At 40.5% G+C, this 18,862-nt stretch overlaps 1 protein-coding gene across 1 annotated transcript; it reads right to left on the bottom strand.

Moving 5' to 3' along the window:
- Window positions 1-4,936: 4,936 nt before the first annotated feature.
- On the bottom strand, window positions 4,937-15,978 carry LOC138032598 (uncharacterized). The gene is given in 6 exon segments (XM_068880305.1): window positions 4,937-8,359; window positions 9,695-9,793; window positions 10,247-10,357; window positions 13,293-13,406; window positions 14,030-14,894; window positions 14,897-15,978. Coding segments are annotated over 6 exon segments (4,233 nt in total). The 5' UTR covers window positions 15,908-15,978; the 3' UTR covers window positions 4,937-6,326.
- Between the last annotated feature and the right edge of the window lie 2,884 nt (window positions 15,979-18,862).

Raw genomic sequence — 18,862 nt, 5'->3', positions numbered from 1 at the left:
TGAAGACGACACTGTGTTGCGTGACATTTCAGGAAACCAGTAACCAGTCCCCTCAATGTAGGGAAGCGTCCGCTCACGCATTTTCATCACGGCGGCCATGTTTTTGTACAGAAAAATGCAGTAAAATTGACTCTATTATTATGCAAAACTTGTGGGGCCATTTTCTTTTGTTTTGTACACCAACATGGCCGTCTCATCACGTGAATGAAAACCAAGAATTCAATGCAATGCAACACAATACAATACAATAACCTTTATTTCAACTCGAATTTAAAATAGCAAAAATGCTAATATCTTCGAGAAAAAGAAAAAAAAAATTAAATAAATAAATAGGTATGGGATAAGAAAATAGGTGTATAAAATCACAATACGTACAATTCCGTAATTAATGCAGTGGCATCAAACAGTTAACAACTATTTACAGAAAGGACAGCAGTCAGTATCAAATTCTAATTACGAACAGCCGATTTGAAAGCTGCAACTGTTGGCAGTGACCTGGTGGTGTTGGGGAGGGAGTTCCATAGTAAGACGGAGAGTGCAGGCCATATCTAGTAGTATTGATACGAGGGATAACAAGAGAATGTGTACCACTAGTACGTAGATTAATGCTGTGAGTTTTTAAACTAAACATATTAGTAATGTATTCCGGGCCTGCCCATTGAGAGATTAATATACTTATGTAAGGATATAATGTACGCGCCCATTAAAAAGTGATAGTTGTCCCACACGGTTAAGTAATTGCACACAATTGCTTTCATTATCATTGAAAACAAATCGTAGGCTACGTTTATTAATTTTCTCCAACTTCTTTAAATTACGCTGACCACAATGGTGCCTCACGACACAGCATTAACATAAATGTGGCAACAGATAGGCATTGTATAATTTGATCTTGGTGTGAGTGTTACATATAATTAGTTTCTTACACCTTTGCATAACCTGTATCTGATTGTATCTACCTACATGATGTCCGCCACATGCTCAATGAAATTGAGATTTTTATCAATTGTTAACACCCAGCAATTTCATGCTGTGAACTAGACTAATAACACTACTACCAAGATCGTAAGTAGGTACATTCATGGTGTTACCCAACCACATGGTGAGAAATTTATCGTGGTTGACCGGTAAACCGTCACTATTAAACCACTCACAAACGATGAGGAGATCACATTGCATGTGCCGATGGATCAAAGAGAAATTATGGAGAAGATCTGGGTATCATCAGCATAAGCACTGACTTTAGATGACAGACTAATGAAAAATAGGCCATTAATATAGATGTTTAACAATAAGGGACCCAATACTGATCCTTGTGGTATTCCTCTAGTAACAGAACACCAATAGAGGTTTTGCAGGGCAGCCATGTTGCATGACAGGAACAATAGATTTTTTTTCCTATGGAAACAAATGTTCTTTCTAATGCAAAACATTTTAATTGTTCCTGGTATGCAACATGGCTGCCGTGCAAAACCTCTATTGGTTCTCTACTCTGCATCGAGAGGTTTTCTCCGGGTACTCTGGTTTCCCCTCTCCTCAAAAACCAACATTTGACTTGATTTGTGTTAATTGTTAATTTCAATTTACAGTGTCCCCAATTAGTGCTTCAGTTGTAGAACGACTAGACACTTAAATAAAGTTCCTTTCCTTTCCTTTCCTTTTCTTTCCTTGATTGGAGCTTAATTAACTCTTTGGGAACGATCTGTAAGATAATTCTCCAACAATAAGCAGCTACTTCTTTAGGACCATAGGCAGATAACTTGGCTAACGGCAGTTCATGTGGTATACTATCAAATGCTTTGGACAGATCAATTCCAATAATGGATGCTAATTGGCACTTGTCCAGGCCATGTCTGAACTCGTCCAATATGCAAAGCAAAAAGTCTCAGAGCTATAATAGTACTTAGGATAAGCAGATGGAAATGGAGACAACTTATCAGAAAAATCTGAATATAGCTGGTTGACAAGGATTCGTTCAATTGCAAACAATGGATAGCGCTATCCGTCGGATAAATCACTATCCAGTGGATAACTCATAGAAAAACCGATTGCGCTATCCAATGGATAGTGATTTAATGGCTGAAATTATTGGCCGCGCGAAAACCTAGCCGAAGTCAAAAGAGCAAGCGAAGCCGGGGAGGGGGTGAGGGGAAGGAGAGAGAAACCGCCTGCAATTAGCCTGCGTCGCAGACGGACTAAACCTCTGGTACAGTCACGCAGACGTTTTTGACCTAGGTTTTCGAGTCACATGTCCGGCTTCGCGCAGGCTACCTCCCATTCCAATTATGTGTAACGGGCATGGGTTTGATGTCAACTGCCAACCAACCATAACGCGCCTTGGCGGGAATACGATTTTTTCACTAGGAAAGAAATAAATTACAATATCGAACTGAAATTACATTTTAACGTTAGCGTTTCCCTGTCCATGTTTCTACTGTGCACGATTCGTCGACAATGATAGCCAACAGCCTTTTCTAGAGTTATTAGAGTATTCTTTCAGGACGTGGAGAAATGCCTTGTCCAGCGCATCTGCCGATGCAAAAACTAGCTGGAACTAGTTTAGTTTACGTTTCAGCACTTGGACTGCTTCAATTTGACTACTGTCTGTTTTGCTGTTATGTGGTCTCATCGATCAGTAGTCCATTCAGAAGATTGTACCTTATCCGAGAAGAATAGATAATCTACCTATTTTCAGATATTATTACAACACTTCAGTTCTCCTCAGTTATTTAAGACCCTGAATTTTAGTCCGGCCGGAGTCGAACTCACGACCTCCCTCATGGCAGCCCGATGCTCAACCAACTGAGCCTCCGTCCGGTGCGCGGATACAATGGATACATCTGACAGCAGTCAACGAAGTTAACGTGAGCCCTACAATTCTTCAGGTTCTTTATTAATATGGTCACCGATGATTACTAATGCAGAAACATTTCGCCGTTCATCTTCTCCTTTATTATTAGAAAAAGCTAAAATGTGAAGCCTTTGCCAAATTCCGTGGGAGGGACCGCCAAAATATCACCTCCATTTATTAGCTGCTTTCAAACCTCTTTCTGTTCTTCTTTAATTACACCAGAAAATCCAAGATCCCTCAAGGAAGTTTCCAGATATTTTGAAAACAGATCGTCGGCTCTTTCTGCTCACTTTTGCCTTTATACTTTTTCGAAAGGGAGCAGTGAATTTTGACTCTCAGGCGCATTTTTTAACACTTTATTAGCCAATCAGGAACGTTATTTCCTGTCCGCTAACGAACAAAAGTTTTGAAACGTTTCTTGTTGGGTTCACTCTCTCCATCTCCTCGCCCCCTCCTCTTTCGCTTGCACTTTTGACTTAGGTCCGAGGTTTTCGCGCGCTCATTACATTCAAACGATCACTCGAAAGTCAACCAACAAGCTTGCTACGCTGGCTAAGTGACTAAGGACCCTAAAGCGCCAAAGCAAGACATGGTACCATCTGACTTCGAATCACCACTCGCAAATTAACCTGCGTTCTTTATCCGAACTTATCTGGACAATTTAAGTGATTGTCTCTCACAGACACGTGAGAAATTGAGGTCGCTGCAATGGGATTCGAACCCATGATCTCTGCGATGCCGGTGCAATGCTCTAACCATGAAGTCACTCAGTTGGGAACAGGTCAATTTGTTGGGCTCATGTGTTCCCTTGAAAGGAATAAATGGCTGAATGTGACAGTTCTCCCAATTATCCAATAAACACAAGTACAATAATACTCTTTGATTGTCCCCCCACCCACCCCCCCCCCCAAATTTTGCATAAGCATTGTTTTTGTTTTCTCTTGGGGCTTATAAATGGTCCCAAGAGAAACTGGAAACAATGCTTATGCAAAATGTTGGAGGGACAAACAAAACGTATTGAGGTATTTTTGATAGTGACTAATGGAGAGAACTGTCACATTCAGTCCATTTATTACCTTTAGAAGAAAATAAAATGTTTATTTCTTTTTGCTTGGCAAAAAGTAATGGATGGAATAAACACTTTGATTCCCTTCATGAATTGCTTTCGGCGTCAGGGGCTTCATAAATCTCTTCTTGATGAATGGTTGATTTACATCTTTATCGGGTAGAGTGTACCTACAGGAGACCCCAGGATATCAAGGTCGTTCAGTAAACGGTGAAAAAGTATCTACAGCCAATTGAAAAATTACGACTGAACCCAGTGGAACAAAGTCGTCAACACGAGAACCTAAAAACCCCTTGCATTTTAGTTCATTCTTGGCTTTCCCACTTGGCAAGGCAAAATGGCGAAGTTCGGCGATTTGAAGTCGTTGATTATAATACTACATAAGGGGCTTATTCGCCCGTTGCTACGCAACAAGCATATTATCTTTCACAGGGCTAATGACACCATTGACCATAAGATGGTTTCGCTGCATTAATTTATATTTTGATTTTATCAAGAGTTCTAGGTAAAGGAACTGTACAAATCGCTGGTAAGTGTAGATATGACGTGAAGAAAAGGAATATGGTCCATCATGGATTGAGATTTTAAAATTCTACAGAAGAAATCTTTACCGAGGCAGATATTAAGGAATGAAGAAGTTTCACGGATAAAAAAACAATGACTAACCACAAAAATCAATTTTACTGTTCCTTGCGTACAGTTTTTTCTAAATTCTGGAAGTGCTCATGAACAAGACACTTTTCAAATGGTAGATGACCAGGAGAATTGTGCGCATTTGGTACGTGAGTTAAGGAAGAATGCATCTCCCCACTCACGTAGCACTAGATTTCTTGCAAAAACGATTCAGTTCTTTTTGAAAAAAAGAGACGTGCAGAGAAGGAAACCCTTCATGCTAATTGGCTTGTTTTCTTTTTGAAAATATTTCTATGATATATTTTTATTTTATTTGCTTGGTCAATTTTTTACATGCTCTAATTGGGGGGGGGGGGGAGGGGGGAGGGGGATGGGGTAGTTTTGAATTCTGTGCAAACAAAAGAATGTAGTCGAGGTTCAAGGGGATAACGTTCATTTTCTTTTGCTTTCAACAAAATAAAGTCATTTTACCCTGAACTTCGACTCTGTTCTTTTGGCTCTTACACAATTCGAAGTAACTTATTCTCTGGTCATTTTCAGTTTCTTCTGCTTTTAAAGGTGACTGAACACAGTTTCATTTCTGCCACAGTTATGCAGTTTTTTTCCTGGAAGCTCAAACTTGGGTCTCTGATAAGTGCTACCACGATGTCTATTTATGACAGTAAATGTTCTCAATACGCTATTACCATGGTAACGCATCTAGACTGAAACAAGGCATAAAGGTGCTTATTCCTCATTTCTGCAAAATTCACTCATTAGCTTTTTTGCTGCATTTGCTTTTCTAAAGTAATAGAATAAAAGAACATTTAAGACCTGTTATCATAGAATATCAACAGATGATAGATGTTTTTTAGTTTTCCAAAACTTTTGTCTGTTAGATTTCTGATTTTTTTTAAATAGACGACTCCTTTGTTGTCGAAACTATTTCATTCCAAATTTCTGCAAATATAAAGACGGGTTTACGACGAAAATTTGGTAAAACAGCCAACAGTTGTTGATCTCAAATCTTTGAGCGAATGGGCATACGTGGTATTTTGCTGGGTTCCTCTGAAAGATTTTCTGGTGTTTACGTAATGGAAGCGAAGTTACACTGCATTTCTAAGACCTTCTCAAGAAGGAGGAAAAACGTTTTCGCGATATTTGTTTTGGTTTCCAATATCCACGCTGGCGGAAGACTACCTCTAATCGCGGAGTAACTGTGTTCAGCGACCTTAAAGGAAAAATGCTCTCACCTGAAAATTATGAAAAACCAACTCAAGAGTTCAATTGGTCGCCTTCACGCTACTATGTCTGTATAAAATTTGTTCGCGTTACTAAATAGTGGCAGATTACCATTCTTTCTGATATAAAGATTTTAAGGGTCACATGACGCTGTCATGGTTGATTGACAAGTACTGACGACGTAAGCAAAAGAACAAACAACAGTCACAAACTAAGCAGGGTTTTGATGATCTATGGAGAGTTTTCACATGACATTACGGCGGCCATGTTGGTGTTCCAAAACAAAGAAATAACGTCCATGATTCTGTACAAAACTAATCCTCAGGAATAGAACTCTATTTTTATGCAAATACTTTCTTTTGTTTCCGTAATCCAATATAGCTGCTGGTCACGTGAGTGAAAACGCTCCATACCTGTCGTTGAAAGCAACACGTTAACGCGTTTGTGCATGCTTCTTGTGCATTCTCTTGCTGGCGTCGTAAGTGTGATGCGTTTCGGTTTTCTGCATCAGACTTAAAGAATCATTTCACTCCGATCCTTTTTTGAATTGGCTGTTCAAAGCTGTGGCCTGTGACGAATGGCCGTTCTCTTATTCCCCAATCGACCACCAAAAGTACTTTTATCTGTGGCTTCCACATTTCTTCTGATGGCTAATGTTTTTGCATTTCGTATTAGATATTTTTTTTTGGTTTGCAAAATTGATGCCTGATTTCGACGCTGTTGATATTTCAGGAATGGTTGTTGCTTTCCCTGTAGGCAACAATCGTGATGGCAGTAATAAAGGCAATTGAATGGTCTGCATTCCGAAGGACAGGGCACTTTTATAGTGGAAGGTGTTGATCCGTCTTCCTTTGACTTTCTTAAGCCAGGGGAAAGTCCTGATGCGGCCCTACAGCAACTTTCGTCGCAGTTGGGGTAACATAATCTTGAACATCCGTGATGGCAAACCGTGGACGGGGGTGGTAACGTAGTAGATAGAGGTTTCTGAAGCGGTTGGTATTGTCGCCTTGTTGGTTTCAGGGTTGAGTCTTGCTTCTTTACAGCAGCCCGACAGCAGCTTATAGTGCATGCGGGGAAGCATTCAGAAACGCATCCACCGGGGCAAACATGTCCATTGGAAGAACTTATCAATCGTGACTGGGTTGGTAAAGACGCTGATTGATCACAGCAAACAACAGGACAGGACGGTGTACAGTTGTTTTGACAGAGTGCTGGGCAATTCTGATTTGCGGGATCAGGCACCTTTGCAAAGAAATTGTTGAAAGATTGTTTAGCTTTCAGTTGTGCAACTGTTGGCTTTTTTGGTACAACACCTCTTTCACAGCAGTCTTCTAAGCAAAGCGGATAGCAATATGCCGGGCAAGTGGCTTTACAGGTGGAATGAGCCTTACTCGGAATTGCCAGTGACGAAACTTGTACTGCATTCAACGAAGATTTTGCTTTTGTTACTGGCACTGTTGGATGGAAGGGTGATAGAGCTGACTTCATGTCTTTCACACAACAGTTCTTTGGGCAACTGTTAGAACAAAACCATTGGCAGGAGGGTTGGCAGCGTGGTAGCACAGCTGCTGTATTCGAGTCCATCGTCTTGACTTTATCATGACAGCATCTTTGCGGGCAGGAATGAACGCATGTTGTTTTGCAAATCGACGGGCATGTATCATTTGAATCGTCTGGGCTTTCTGCGGCGCCAACTTGTTTGAAATGCATAGGCGTTTTTGCATCCACGCTGGTAGATTTCGTAGGATGGAGTGCTTTGGCCTTAGAGTCATTCATCCTATAAAGAAGCTTCATTTGCTTGAACCCATTCATGTTACCGTACATGCTATACATCATGTTTAAAAAGTTCATCATTCCGAACCAACTCATCGCTTTTTTCATAAAGTCTGTTTTCTTCTTACTTTCGCTTTTGAGATGACCGAAATCATTGTTTTTGAGAGGCGCGGAAGTCGAGTTCCCCTCGCAACAAATAGGTGGACATTTAGGATCACATACGTTTTTGCATGCTCTCGGACAAAACTTTTCAGCCATCATCTTAATAAAATTCTCCTGAGTTGTTGAATCCATCATGGGAAATTGAATCTTGGCACTATTTAGATAACAGCATGTTTTTGGACAGGATGGATTACAATCTTCCATACAATTCAATGGACACCTTTTGAGACAGCACTTAACTGGGCAGATATCTAGGCACTCGTTATTACATTTGTCTGGACAATCGTCCTCCCCAAACAGGGGATTGGCGTCTGTTTCCGTCATCGTGAAACTACCTAGAGGATGTTTTACGTGAACGGCTTCGAGGTCACTGTCACCTGAATCATGAGGGCGTGACTGAAAGTCAGGTGCAAAGTTAGCTATCGGTTGGCCCACTTTGACAAAAGGCTTCAGGACAACTTCGGGTGGATTGGGACCATTTTTACCCTTTGAAAGAAGGCCATTGACAGAAACAGCTTCACCTATCTGCTGGGGATTGTCCTCGCTGTAGTGAGTCTTAATGACTGGGTGCTGTTTGCAGCAATTTGCTGGGCATTTGGCGTGGCATGATGTGGTGCACTGAATTGGACAGTTCCTGTGTGTTATCTTGTAAGCTGTGTAAAGGGAAATGAAAACGCATAATGACAACCAGGGAAGATGAAAGGAAGAAAAATACTTTTGTTGGCAAAAATGGGATAACTGTATAGTCATAGACGTAAAAAGGTGCAGCTTTCGGGAGGCAGTAAAGCTAGTACGGCAACACCAAAGAAATATTCAAAACAATTTGCACAGTGGCAAGCGATGATTGTAAGTCAATGATGCCGTATGAGGTGAGAAAAGTAGTTTCATGAAGCTGGATTAATGGTGGCAGCATCAAGACGAAAAAGAAGGAGAATGACAGTAACCTGCTATCAAAACCTCATACATTGTCCTTCCTTTGAAGCTGTTGTTTTGCAAAGCCCGGCAATAGTGTGCCAAAATGCAAGACGAGCGTGTAGAGCGATTACTTTGAGGCACTCAACCTAATGTTCGGTAACGTTGCAATTGCCATCAACTTTTTAGTTTTATTTAACTCTGTAAATATGGGGAGCCAGTTTGGATGCGCTTGTCTGAGTATCTTATTCACGCTGCGAGGAATGTGCTAGGTGAACGCAACCTCCATAGAACATTTTTCGGCAAAAAAACTCTTTCAATATCAAGCATGTCGAACTCAAGCTCAAGCTTACAATTTCCATCAAGATGGCGGGGATCCTTCAAGTGATATTAAAGCAGAGAATGCTAGTTAAACTACACGTCACTGTCTTATTCCACCTCAAAATTGAGGTAGGGGATGGTCGACAGAATTTTGGGGATTTTATTTTACATTTCCAAACAATTTGTTGGCTTATACCGAAGTTGATTTGCAGCTTTGCCTATAAAAAATCACATAAAATTTTGTCATGACAACTATTGTTTATTTTTAACAGAGTAATACTCACACGCTAAGAGCACATACGCATGCGCTAAGAAATCTACAGCTTCTCAGGAACTGATGATAGTTTTTCTAAGCTGCATAGTTTAAAGGAAACCTCCACTTCGACTACTGAATAATTTTGAACTGAACAAAGTTATGTTTGCAGTTAAATTTGTTCAATTCTTTCTTCAAAAGGTGGCTTTATCGATAAAAAGGAATTTTAAAATCAATTATTTTGACTTTCAGATTTCCCAGATGTCCACCGTCTTGAATAAATTGTGACGTGACACGTCACAATTATTCAAGATGGCGGCTCCCGGGAAACTTCCTTTATTTCTGATACAAACACTTTGATTGGAAAAAGTTGGAAACATTTTATTGAAAACATGATGTTTTGTGGTTTACAGTTATTTTCTTGTTTTAGCGGAGGTTCCCTTTAATAGGATAAAAATATCCAAAGTCAGATATTAAATGTAAATGGTCTAGAAATACTTACGAGAGCATTCATATCCGTTGAAGTAGTGATGATGATCGCATAAGCAGAATCCTTTGATGCATTTACCATGTTCCTTGCAACCTGGCAAGCAGGTGTCAGCTGCGGAAGATATTAATACGACACAGAGGATGAATGGGAAAGGTTGATATTGAATGCGCCTTGCAGAGTTTCATTAGTCTGTTGGACTACGAATCTTTGCGAATGAGATGTTAAAGCACAAATTTGATTGGGGAACTAGTTGCTTGGCGACAGGCGAAAGGGAAAGTGACCAGTCAGAGTCCAAAGCAGGAATCGAACCTACGACCGGGGTAACACCGAATGGATGCTCTACCGATTGAGCTACTACAACTCCTGGGGAGCTAGGTTGGTGGAGCAACCGACCGGTCTTACGGAGATCGTAGGTTCGAATCTTGCCTTGGACTGTGATTTTTCGGTTGTCCTTTCGCCCGTCGCCAAGCAACCAATTTACCATCCTTCACAAGGGTGCATTACACCTAAAACATCAATAGTTGCATTCACAAATTTGGTTTGTTGGTTTGACTACACACTTACGTCGGCAGTCAATTCCATCCCCAGTGTAACCAGCTTTGCAAACGCATTCTTTGTTGATGCATTTGGCATTATAGTGACACTCTTTACATTCATTAGCCTCGGAAGCTTCATCTGAAATGGAAACGAATGAAGCAGATCTCAGGAAAATCAAAACATTACACTGGCGTTATGGGAGGAAACCGTGTTGAAAGTGGACTGAATCAATTCAACCCAACATTCGATTGAAATAAATATTCGAGCGCATGTCTAGTCATTGTTTCTAATAGGTGGATTTCACGTTACGTCATCGCCTCCATGTTGATGGACGAAAATATAAAGTCTCTCATAACCTACTTTTGTTTGTCCACCGGCAGTCTTTAGAGACTGGTGGCAAACCAATCATAGAGAGTTGAGCGTCAACGTTAACGGTAACTGAACCGGAAAACGACTAAACCTTGCGTTTTGCTAAAAAATGGAAGAAACGTTTTCAGGAATGTCCTTAATTTCAGAGAGATGGTTGCTTGCAAAGAGAATTCTCATCACTATGTAGGGTAAAAAACGGTAGAATTCCGCTGACTTTATAATTGTGAGACCCTTGTCACTGTTCTCTTAACTGCTCACTATACGGAAATTACAAATGAAGTAATGTCATCTGGCTCGGTTTTATACATTGTTTATATGCATTGTTTCAGGGAATGCACTAAAACACCTCCACAGTTTTCAATTGCCTCAGAAGCTGGTGACGGCTTTGATTGTAAATGGGGGTGCGGGCGGAGACAATTGCTGATAACAAGAGGAGAACCATGAAATTAATGTCACGATTATCCTCGAGAAGGCAAAACGCCACACTCAATAGACCACTCCCCATAGAGGCTTTTTAGGGCTAATGAAAAACAATTAACGGAAAGACAGAACAACTGCAGCAACTGCTAAGAATGTAAACTACATGGCTGGAGGCAAGCCAGTTGGCTATTTACAAGTGCAGGTTGATAAAATGAAGCAGGGACTACCAGGATCAAATTCAACGAGTAGTCAGAAAGGGCTTTGAACGCGGGATGTCCAGACCATAGAGGCAAGCACCTTAGCGACAGGGCTGCACTGCAAATTTGCTGCATTTAAGATCATTTGCAAGCTGTAGAACTTATTCATGAGTGAATAAACCGTTTCTTTGTGTTTGAAAATCTCAGAAACTGACTAATAATCACTTTGTTGCCCTGTCCCATGGGGATGTATTCCCTTCATGCCAAGTCCGGGGATTTAAGCTCCAGTGTGGGATACGGAAATATATCACGCACCCCTCTGTTCCACGGTAATAACACTAGCTTAGGCAAAGCTCGTCAAACATTGAATTTGTCCCAAAATATAAATTCTGTCAGTTAAACAAGACATGAGATTGGTTTTATAAACGTTGCTCAAGACAAACGACAGGATTAAATTCATCGTCTCTCGTTGACATTATCCAAAACAGATAAAAAGGAGCGTGCAGAGCATTTATTGCCAATGAAATACGATTTTTTGTTACCGTTGTCACTGCTTAAGGCCAATGCTTCTAGAGCGCTGCTGTAAGGTTTTGGTCACTTTGCACTGCAGTCGGTATGAAGTTAGGGGGTGTTTACATGATACCGGTGCGAGTTTCATTCTGGTACGAGTTCATCCCGGTTCTTACTTATCGCTCTGTATTTTGTTTAAATGATACCGGTGAAAAATCTCATACCAGTACAACTCATACTGGTATGAGTTCATCCCGGTAGTTGTACCGGATCGAAATTCTCATAACGGTATGAAAAGTTTTACCGGTATCATGTAAACGCTACATTGGCTCCCATTCCGGTACGAGTCGTCAAGTCGTGGTGGACTGGGGCTATTGACGCATGCGTTATATTTCTAAATATTGGACGCCATTATTGTTTTGGTTCATGCGTCATCCTTGTGTCAATATTTGTCTCGTTCACGTAAACGCGGTATGAAATTGACAACTCGTACCAGAATGAAACTCGTACCGGTATCATGTAAACACCCACTTATTTTACTCACGAGTGAATAAACCTTTTGTTTGCTTTAGAAAACCTCAGAAACCGACTAATAATCTCTTTGTTGACCTGGCCTGTGATATATTCCCTCATGTCAAGTACAAGGCTTTGCCCTCGAATTTGGGATAAAGGACGGAATATGCCACGGGTAATCAAAAGTAAAATGAGTAATCAAATATATTAGGTGATCGTATAAGGCTAACAATCTAGTTCAACCCAAAAAGGCAGGCTGTTATCGTTCGTTAGCGTATTACAAAAAACACATATGTTTGCGATGAAAAATCTTGTTTCGTGATGAAAACACTGAACTTAAAACACTGTTATGTTAGTTATGATGGAAATAAAGGACATGCTCGAGATTAGCGTTGAGAGTATGTACATTTATTTGTACATGCTACCGAAGATCGATTTATTGATTCCGGGTGGACTTGATCATTTACCGACGTTCTGAAGCGAGCTTAGTTTGGGTAATTAGGGATTGCGTCAACAGCGACAAAGTTAAAAAGATCCTTATTTGCGAAATCACGAATCAGGATGTAGTTACTTTCTACTGAACTAATTGAAAGAAAGAAAAAACACGCATGTTTCAACTTCATTTTCCTAGGGGATGGCAATGCCTCTAAAAATTGCCTGTTTACACCGGGTAATTGTGCAAGACACCTGCGCACCATATTTATTCAGCTGTTAAATAATATCACAATTGCCAATATATTATGAATTAAAGAAATTTCAAAAAGAAAATACAACATATCTAAATTAAGTCAATTGTGCTCAAATTATGGAAAGCAGCGAAGATGTTAACGATACCTAGAGTTATTGATGTTCCAAAAAGAGCCGAGTTAGCTTAGCTGACTTTAATTTTGTGGCTCCATAAAACATTGAGAAATCCTATTTTCCTTTCATAATGCTCACTTCGGCAATTACGAAATGATACTGGACGACAAAGTTGATACAGACGAAGCTAAATTGCTGCGCCCTTTATGCGCAAAATTACATGAATCAATACATTGAATTCGAAGGACTTTCATCATGCATACCTGGCTCCGGACCCGAGAGAGCGGACAGTATATGGGCCAATGGTTGATCATCATTGATTATGCAGACTTTGTTTATGCATCTCGCATGAGGAGGGCATCCTTTACATCCATTGACTGTGCATGCATAAAAATGGTACTCTTAATTGACACCTATGTAAATCGCTCCAAAACAGGTTAGAAGTTAAAGGTTAAGATCTTCATGAGGATTGATGTAAGTGAAGGTTAATTTCAGGAGAAAACTTATCTACTGTAATGAGATTTAACTCTAAGAAATGGGAATATCAAAGATGTCTCTAGAATGGAGAACGTGAAGCAATGCAAGAAAATGCTGGCCAGTTTCCAAATCCACTTTCCTTTTCAATTCTTCAATTGGCTATTGCTTGAGTTTCACATAAATTCAGCTTAAAGTAATTGATTTTTTTAAAGTGCACACCTTGTTTTCCCAATGTAAACCACGTGACAGTACTTAAGATAAGATTCTCTTTGAAAGCTGTATCGAGATATTCATACACGCATCGTTTTGAAAAACAGGGTGAATGATCAAGTCTGTCGATCGTCCCATGACAATTATGGCGAAGAAAACATAGAAGCGACTACTGCCATTCTATTGGTCTTGCTTTCACTGCCTTCTCATTTTGTCCAAACCGTTTAAATTTTGTTGCTTTGATATCCTCAATTCACTAGAGAAGTGATTTACAAAGTTGTTACAGACTGTAGGTGAAACGGAAAGTTTTTACCTGCATTTGGAGCATTCTTGTTGTCGATGCTGATGATTTTTAAGACATCGTCTTCCACTGGAGACACTTTCGGTCGGTTGGGTCCGGAACTTTGGTGCTGAGGTTGTTGCTCAGCGAAATTTTGTTCATATTGAGTTTCCAAAAGCGAGGTGCTCTGTGGAGGTTGATTTCCTTCGAGCGCATTGGTATCTCCAATCCGTTGCTGCTCATAGGGCGAGGCATATCCATTCACTTCTTGATTTGGCGAAGTTTGAATAGGATTACCATTATCATCCACAACAGAAGTTTGATAACCAGTCGGAGCACTTATGCTTCCTGTGCCCACAAAACCATTTTCCTCGCTTCCCTTGGAATCCGTTTCAGGGCGAACGTTTAGAACATTAGCCCCTTCGTTTTCATCCACACCTCCTTGGGCATAACCTCCCTCGCTATTACTTTCTTGGGATGAAACACCCGGTTCCTTGAGTGCTTCTTCTATAGAAGCTGCGTATTGTACACTAGGCCTCGCAACTTTCTCCCCATTATCGTTATTTTGATCATTCGAATAACTTAGCGTTCCCTGACTTTGCTGTTCTGATCCTGGCGATTGACTTTCTGTACTAAACAGAGTGCCATATGAGTTAGACGAAGAGGAGGGGCTCTGTGTTTCGGAAGGTGCTCCTTGTGTTTCTTGGGGCTCCTCGACTATTTGTTGTTGTTCTTGTTCTTTCTGCCCTTCGTCTTGCTGTGGCTGGTAGTCTTGTATTTGATCCTGCGGTTGTTGATCCATTTCCCTTGATTCCTGCTGATCGAGTTGTTGTGGTTGTTCTTGTTGAAAACCAGCTTGTTCATAATTAGATTGACCTGGAGCTTGGTCTTGTTCTCCTGCTCTTGCATGGGTTGTTCCTGTTCTTGACCTGCCTGTTGATTCTGATACTGAAGCTGTGCATTGCTGACCACTTGGTTTTCCTGACCTGCCAGTTCTCCACCTTGACTAATTGGTAATGGGGCGTCTTGGTCTTGCTCTTGTTCCTGGGAGTGCTGTGTGTAACCAGCCTGTTGTAGCTGAACAGCTTGTTCAAGGCTAGAGGGCTGTCCATCCTCGCTTTGAGCTGCATCTTCAATATTACTGTCCGCCAAATTGGCCATCGATGGTTGGCTGCTATCTTGCTGATAACTAGTACTGTCTTGAGACAAGGCGTATTGACCCAGCGAATTGCCATCACTCAGTGACTGCTGTTGCTGGTCATCAGGTGACTGTTCTTGGACTGCAGCAGCGTCTCCTGTTTGGTCTCCCTGAACCTGTAAAGCGTATCCTGCATTTGATTCGTCTCCTCCTGTGAGAATAGTCTGTTGAGGTTCAGGTTGGGTCTGAAGTAAAGGTAATGATTGAAGCAGAGCATATTTCTTAAATAACGTCTTCTTTTTCCTTTTTTCAGTCTTCCTTGAATTTGAAGCAATTAATTTGGTCTTGTCCTTGGAACTTGTTAGATTTGAGACTACTTTTGCACTAATATCTTTATCCCTTAGTCTCTGGATATTGTGAGATCGAACTAAGTTCTTACTTGCGACACCAGTGGGTGATTCTACCCTAACGTGAATCTTATTGCCCTTGGCGATGATCCGTTGCTTCGTTTGTAAGCTACTTGAGAGTGACCCATCTTGTTTCGTTACTAGAAAATGGCTGTCTCTCCTCTTCTCATTTAAGACGTTTTTTTCTGTTTTAAAGGGCTTCCCGATAGCGCCGTTTGATATTTTGTCATCTCTTGTATGAAGATTTTTTCCTGACTGTTTTACATGGCTATTTCTCTGTCCAGCAGATTGAGCCGCGGCTGAGGATTCAAGAATGACATGTAAAACACATACAAAAAGCGGGCAACAATATCTCAAAACTTTCATATTTTGACTACATATCTCCGTTTCTGTTATGATGAAAGACAATAACCATATTAATAATACAAACAATTGAGCTAGCGTGCGAAGGTATAGGTAACTGGAAAACAATGCCACCGCCGGTGGGTTTTCGTTGCCATTCATAAAACAAACGTTGCATCAACGAACAACCTGCTAGAGTGGTAGATAAAGAACTCCTTATTGGACAAACTTAAGTGCGTAGACAATACCAACTGGTTCTTTAGTTTTGCTCCAGTAGGCGAACTATTAATGCGTGATCTTGAAAATGTGAGACTTATTGAAGTGTCATATCAACTATTTAGTGTCCCTGGTACGGTTCGTAGCTTGAGAAAGGATTGGATAAAGATAGCGCGCAATATACAAGACTTTGATGGTTGTCTACATTTTCTTGTCTTCGGAGCCTCAACCACAGTGATGTCACGTTGTTTTTGGAGCAGGTTTCGTGTTCTTGCTCACGAGAGGGGGGCTGTAATGTTGTCATTTTACGATCTCTACAAAGAAAAGGAAAGCGTGACCAATGCCATCGGTCGTTTCGCTTACACGACATTATAATAGCTTATCAAGGCATAAACTGAAGTGTCAACCGTCTCCTCGCCAAAACCCGCTTCAGACTAGACATAAACCTCACTGAAAGCGAAGGTCTTCGTTTTCGCGATCTTAGCATTAGACGATATTAAGTGGTGGGAAACACTATTTTCAGAAAACTGCGTCTCTTCAAGGAGGTTCCCCGGAAATCCATTCAATGTGGCTCATTAAAACACAGGACCGAGTAGCAATCCGAGGGAACAACACGTGATACAATGTGCTCTTTCGTTAATATCATAGTTCAGTTTAATGAGGTTCAAATGAGATGCAAGATGCCATGGTTTTCTGCGCTCCTGCAGCTAAGTGACCAATCTGCAATTCTTCAAGTCTAATTTGCCGACTTATTCATTTACTGGCATATTGTATGGGAACTGTTAGCGTGAGAAACTCTGTGACAAAGTAAATAAGATGGCTTGAAAAGATCATACAGAACTCTTTCGCAACGGCATACTATTAGGACTTCTTCGAAATAACATCCTGTCTCATGTCAAATTAACGAAGAAGAAACAACCGGTTGGCTTACCTTTGAAGCGTATTCAGCTCTTTCCGACCAGTCCCTTTGATGTTTACCGCTAAGAAATGTTTCATGAAGCCATATGGCCAGTAAACACTGAACACAGCTACGCATCCGTCCTGGCGGTTGACATCGTTCGCGAAAGAATCGATGAAATGTTACAGTTTATGATATGATACATGGAAATATAATAATAAAAGATAATTTTAAAACAACAACACAAATACAATACACTGAGTTCGCAGAACACTTTACCTGCTAACGAACCTTTCACTCACCATGGTAAAAACGTCTCAACCATTTTCTACTGCGATAAACCAATATACAATAATTTTCATATTCTTCAATTCTCATCACAAGACAAGACAAAATTTAAATTTTCCCTTCAAGCAGATTTTTGTTTAGATTATTTTCTCACTCACACTGTCAGCTATTGTTTACTTAATTTACTAAAACTTTAGCCCTATGTCGACGAAAAATGACGTCACTCACTCATTCGCTTGAGGATGAATTGTGATGCTCACGCAGGAGAAATTTCTATTAGCATGCAGCACTGGAGAGTCAAACTAGTAGTCTCTTCACACAAACCTGCATTATTAATCGAGTGAATCATTGAAGTAATTCTTCCTTGATCCAGCTCTCAAGAAAGCAGACTTTCGAGATCTGACTGAAAAAAAGGGAAGTTTTTTTGATCGCAATAGCACTTTAAATTGAATTTGATTTGCCTCCGGAAACAAAGATATTGGCAGTTTTTGGAAATTTGCAGTCGTGTTGGGGCAGCCAGTGGGGAGCTTAAAGTAAGGACCACGACGACAGCAACGAGAATGCAACATAACATAGGTTTAATGAGCAAATAAAATAGTTCCGCAGACCCCGCACGTGCGTTTCGCATTTTTATACATTTCTTTGCCGTTCTCGTTCTGACAAGACGAGAAATGATCAATTATGAGGTTGTGTGCGAGACAAGCACTTGACGATGAACTTTCAATTTCTCTCTAAATATCTACACCGTTCACCAGTTTATTCCTGAAATGTGGCCACACACTTTCCATGCCGAGCAATTTATGGCAATCGCAAAATCATTACAATAGCGAAAAATAATATTTTTCGACAATTAATTGATTAACCTCCCTCGTAATTATTTTTGCACGGAATTAAAAAAAAGAAACTAACAAGGGCCATACACCTTATTCCAAAATGGCCTCCATTTTAGCGTTCTTTAATTTGTTTGATTGCAAACTTGCCCTTTTGGCCTCATTAAAGATTAAATATCCTTTTGACTTTTACGTTTGAAAGGGAGGCACGAAAGGGCCAATTTGCAAGGAAACAGAAGAATAGTAAAATGGCAGCCATTTTAGAATAATTATTATAAGGTGTATACCGGTATTTGGCCTTGGGGGTTTCACGAAATGATACCGTACCGTCCAACCCAAAGATGTGTCTTCTATAGGCATGTCCACAAGATGTTTTTACTGCCAGTGTCAACAGCTGCTTACTTGTTTTGTTATGTTGGTATCAGAGACAGAAAACAAAACAATCTCCAAAATAAAAGATAATCCGCAAAGAGACCAAAGATACAATGCTTTCCGCTGTCTGAAGAAAGACATTTGTGCATTTTAGATAGGCGGCTGCCGTAAACGATCGGGGGGGAAACGCGTTTTTTACGTGTGGTTTTGACCAACTGCTACGTTTCAAACAAGGCTTGTTTCATACAAAACCAACCTGTTATAGGAAGTTTTTCCCGTCGACGTCATCGCCGACCAATGTTTGGGTGGACGAAAAAGAAAAGATCCGTCATTAGCTTCTTTTGTTCGCCCGGACCGAGAAGTCGTGAAATTTTT

Source organism: Montipora capricornis, chromosome 14 (genome assembly GCF_036669925.1).
Source record: "Montipora capricornis isolate CH-2021 chromosome 14, ASM3666992v2, whole genome shotgun sequence".
NCBI lineage: Eukaryota > Metazoa > Cnidaria > Anthozoa > Scleractinia > Acroporidae > Montipora > Montipora capricornis.
This window is presented reverse-complemented; position numbering and strand designations above follow the sequence as displayed.